General features: G+C 45.7%; 1 protein-coding gene across 1 annotated transcript in view; it reads right to left on the reverse strand.

The window, feature by feature from the left end:
- The window catches only part of SEPT12 (septin 12), a 28,297-nt gene that overhangs the window by 8,151 nt on the left and 15,083 nt on the right, over positions 1–5,063 (reverse strand). The window contains exons 3-5 of the mRNA XM_018558584.1: positions 3,698–3,814; positions 1,552–1,633; positions 984–1,121 (exon numbers count right to left, since the gene is read on the reverse strand). Coding sequence (XP_018414086.1) covers positions 984–1,121; positions 1,552–1,633; positions 3,698–3,814 — 337 coding nt within the window. The remainder of the gene's footprint in view (positions 1–983; positions 1,122–1,551; positions 1,634–3,697; positions 3,815–5,063) is intronic.

A 5,063-nucleotide genomic window follows, 5' to 3' on the forward strand; every position in this document is an offset into this window, starting at 1 on the left:
ATTTGTATTAGGAAAGCCCCGAAGCTTTTGGCGGCAAAGGGGGGGGGGGTGAAGGGGGGTGGCTGAGCGGGAGATGGGTGGTGGTGGGGTACTTGTGGTGCACGCTAACCGGAAGGGGCAGGGTTGGGGGTCCCCTCAGCTCCTCGGTGTCCCTGATTGCCAGGAGCTGAGGGGAAAGATGCGTATGGCCCTTACACATCTCCCCGCCGGCTGTTAGCAACCTGGGATGCTCTGGCATGAAAGGGGGCTGCATGTGACTCAAAGAAATGCTGGTTGAGGCTACAGCCTCAGTCTGCCTCATTATAGGGACGGCCCTGGACATGGTAATGTAAGGGTTGACATATTAATGCATGGACTGACATAGTAATGCATGGAGTGGCATAGTAATGCAGGGACTGACATAGTAATGCAAGGATTGATATGGTAATGCAAGGATTGACATGGTAATCCATGGACTGACATAGTAATGCATGGACTGACATAGTAATGCATGGACTGGCATAGTAATGCATGCACTGACATAGTAACGCATGGACTGACATAGTAATGCATAGACTGGCATAGTAATGCATGCACTGACAGTACGGACTGGCAGTACATTTTACAAGGATCAAACATCTCGGCATGATACTTTCGGCAAACTTTTAGCCTTTCCACACAAGAGGCTGACACTCGGTATTGTGAAGTAGGGCAGTGGGAATGATTTTCTGGGTCATAACACAGAGGTGAAACACAGAAATGAAACCAGCACTTCCCCTATAGTGGGAGCTCCATCGCTGGATAAAGTGCTGCACAATCTCAATGGCTGGTAGGGAAGTCGACACAGAGTGACACTTTGTGGGTTCAGGCAGCAAGGACACGATGCCATAGGTGAAGATGTGAGAATTTTGCCATTAGTGCCAGTGGGATAGTCCTTAGTGTTATCTTCCGAGTATTGTCCATAGGGTGAATCTGTCACTTTGTTGCAATGACTGCACACTCACCAGTGACCCGTCGGGGGGATGAAGTAGATACAGCTGTGGATGCGGGAGTCGGGAATACGACGCTTCCGGTTCACCAGAATCTCCTCTCTCAGGTACTTCTCGTACTGTTCATGGATGTATTTGATGATCGGGTCCCAGCTGAAATGTAGAGGTAAATTAGATGGAGAGATGATACAGGGGATATGTGTAACTCAGGACCCAGAGGAAGAGGGGAGCAGCAGTTAGGCTATAAGGGCCCATACATGACCCTCACTTACTACGAGGATGGGCATACCTAATACAGTGGGTATGGAAATATTATTAACAGTAACGTGCCAGATAAAGAAATATAGAAGCCACTAAACTTGACCTAGTAAGACACTAGCCTGGCCTGGAACAAGCATGTGTATATGAAAGGTCCGGAAGCTCAATACACAGGTGCTTGTTCTAGGTCAGTGGCTTACCAAAGGAAAAGGAAGGCCGTCCAGAACTTAGACTTCCAAAAAGAAGTCGGCAACGAGTCAATTGAGTGGAAAGCCCGGGAACATCGATACAATATCAGTGAAGAGATGAAACTTAGTTTTCATACCAGTTCTGGTTGTTGATCTGATCCCCAAATCCTGGCGTGTCAATGACGGTGAGCCTCATCTCCACACCTCGTTCCTCGATCACTGCAGAGAGTAGAGAGAGTCAGGGCTATTCACTGTACGCTCATCTATTGGTCATATCCATCCCCTATTTATCCAAATGTCCCTCTTCCCTCCACAACTGTCCTTTTTTTTTTTCTTACACCAAAAGATATATATAAACCATTAGTTTAAAAAGGTCTACATTTAAATAAAGATGACCCAAAACTATGATAGTTCCCTTTATGTCTAACAAAGGCATTTGAGGTGTGCTGTGTTAATGTTATTTAACTGCATTGAATTCTTTTATTTAATGACCTGTTTGAATCGAGTTAAAAGGCATAATACAAGGCAATGTGACCAGATTGCAGTATGAGGGACTTTTTCCCCCCAGTAAGTTACAATGTAACAAATTGGTGTGAACAGGTCCTATAAAAAAACAACAAAGTACATTGTAATGGTCAGATCTTTGTGGGCACCTGGCCATCACACCAATATGAACTTGTTGGACATCCAATTCCCAAACCATTAATATGGAGATGACACCCTCCCCCTCTTTGCAGCTATAACAGCCTCCACTCTTCTGGGGAAACGTTCCACAAGATTTTGGAGGGTGTCTGTAGGTTTTTGTGTCCATTCAGCCAATAGAGACTTTGTGAGGTCAGGTCCTGAGGTTGGACAAGAAGTCCTGGTCTGCAATAGGCATGCCAGTTCATCCCAAAGGTGTTTAGAAGGGTTGATGTCAGGGCTCTATACAGGCCACTCAAGTTCCTCCACACCAAACTCATCCAACCATGTATTTATGCAGCGGGTTTTGTACACAGTGGACAGTCATGCTGGAACAAATAAGAGCCTTCACCAAACTGTTAACACAAGTTAGGAAGAGCACTATTGTCTAAACTGTCTTGTATGCTGTACTATTAACAGAACCCTTTACTGAAGACACCTGAACTCAATCATTTGGAAGGGAGCTATTCATCCTTTTGGCCATATATTAGGTGTGATGGCCAGATGTCCACAAACGTTTGGTCATATAGTAGGTGTGATGGCCAGATGGCCAGAAACCCTGGTCATATAGAAGGTGTGATGGTCAAATGTCCACAAACTCTGGTCATATAGTAGGTGTGATGGTCAAATGTCCAAAAATATTTGGTCATATAGTATGTGATGGTCAGATGTCCACAAACGTTTGGTCATATAGTATGTGATGGTGAGGTGTCCATGAACGTTTGGTCATATAGAAGATGTGATGGTCAGATGTCCACAAACCTTTGGTCAAATAGTATGTGATGGTAAAGTGTCCATGAACGTTTGGACATATAGAAGATGTGATGGTCAGATGTCCACAAATGTTTGGTCATATAGTATGTGATGGTGAGATGTCCATGAACGTTTGGTCATATAGTAGGTGTGATGGCCAGATGTCCACAAACGTTTGGTCATATAGTATGTGATGGTGAGATGTCCATGAACGTTTGGTCATATAGAAGATGTGATGGTCAGATGTCCACAAACGTTTGGTCATATAGTATGTGATGGTGAGATGTCCATGAACGTTTGGTCATATAGTATGTGATGGTGAGGTGTCCATGAACGTTTGGTCATATAGTAGGTGTGTTGGTCAGATGGCCATACACATTTGGTCATATAGAAGGTGTGATGGCCAGATGTCCACAAACGTTTGGTCATATAGAAGATGTGATGGTGAAGTATCCACAAACTCTGGTCATATAGTATGTGATAGTCAGATGTCCACAAACATTTGGCCATATAGTAGGTGTGATGGTTAGATGTCTACAAACGTTTGGTCATATAGTATGTGATGGTGAGGTGTCCATGAACGTTTGGTTATATAGTAGGTGTGTTGGTCAGATGTTCACAAACGTTTGGGCATATAGAAGGTGCGTTGGTCAGATGCCCACAAATGTTTGGTCATATAGAAGATGTGATGGTCAGGTGTCCACAAACTCTGGTCATATAGTATGTGATGGTCAGATGTCCACACACATTTGGTCATATAGTAGGTGTGATGGCGAGGTGTCCACAACATTAAGCCATAGTGTGTATTTTCTGCTATCAGTGCAGCTGGTTAGTTGGACCATTTCTCACCTTGGCTGATGGCTTTCAATTCCAGTGTTTTGGGGATACTGGCACCCGGAGCCTTACGAATGACTTTTGATTTGAAGAGAGTATTCACCAATGTGGATTTCCCCAAACCGCTCTGACCTGAAACAGGATAATAAAAATAGGAGTTGGCAAAATGGCAGATCCCGTGACCTGCAAGGAGAGGGAGCCTTGACTGCTGGAATCATGCAGTGAGGATGTGGACAGTAAAATGGACCCCTCCTGTATAAGGGGGCGTAATCAATTATTAATTGGGGGATAGCTTACAAAGGCGGAAACAAGTAAAGTGTTAGAAGTGGGAGGAAGTGGGCTTGCTGGCCACTTGGGAGTCAACCAGCAAGCTGAACATCCATCCGACACTGTTCCGACACCTCAAGCATGGATCCTGCAGCTGTGCTATGGAGAGTAAGGGAGATGCTGGAAAGGGGAGGAGGAGCCTCTCTTCTGCCTCTTATCGGCATGTAGCCGACAGCAGCTGCTACTACTACTGAAGACAACAAAAAGCAAAACGCACAAAAAAATCTCTCTTATAATAAAGCAAAAAGCGGAATCTGTCAGAGCAACCAATCAAATGTCCCAATTTTTTTGTACAAAGGACAAAGGACGGATTCTGAAAGTGACAGACTTATAAAAAGCAGAAGAGGGAAGCCAGGGACTTCTAGACAGAGACAAGCGAAGGAACAGAAAGTCAGCTACTTCTACTGAAAGCACGGCAAGCCATGGGAATTCTATACCATTGCACGGTTCTTAGACTGTATGTGTATCCTGCAGACAAGACACTCTGATCTTATCTTTGCAAATAAGCAAGGGGGCGTGTCTCACTCCTTAGCCACTCCCCTGCGGATGTGGGTTCAAACTGAGCATCTCAATATCAGGTTGATGCTATTAAAGGCCTGAGATCTTTGTTTTGCACGGCTGTAGTCAAGTCCTATGGTATGCTAAGTCTTCCATCTCTCTGGAACCCTATACAGTAGATTGGAGGTGTCCAGTGGCATCACAAGGGGGATGCGGGGGTGTTACCCGGGTGACACCATTGGAGGGGTGACACCAAAATGACTGACAGTCATTTTGGTGTCACCCCCTCTAAAAAGTCGGGCACTCGGTCATGGACCGAGAGCCCGACAGTGTCAGGAGAGAGGAGGGGACCCGGTGGCATACCTCATCCCGCCGGGTGAACGTCCCCCTCCTCTCTCTGCCGGTGTCCATCACAAAGATGTTCGACGGCAGGGGTCAAATAAATGACCGCATGCGCAATGATGTCACGGCGGGGTGTCACTCGGTCTCCGCTCCGGGACGTCCCTGGCGGTGTCACAATCCTCAAAGGAAGTTATTACTGCTTATGTTTTCCCTC

The sequence above is a fragment of the Nanorana parkeri genome, unplaced genomic scaffold (assembly GCF_000935625.1).
Source record: "Nanorana parkeri isolate BGI_ZX_2015 unplaced genomic scaffold, ASM93562v1 scaffold347, whole genome shotgun sequence".
Lineage (NCBI taxonomy): Eukaryota > Metazoa > Chordata > Amphibia > Anura > Dicroglossidae > Nanorana > Nanorana parkeri.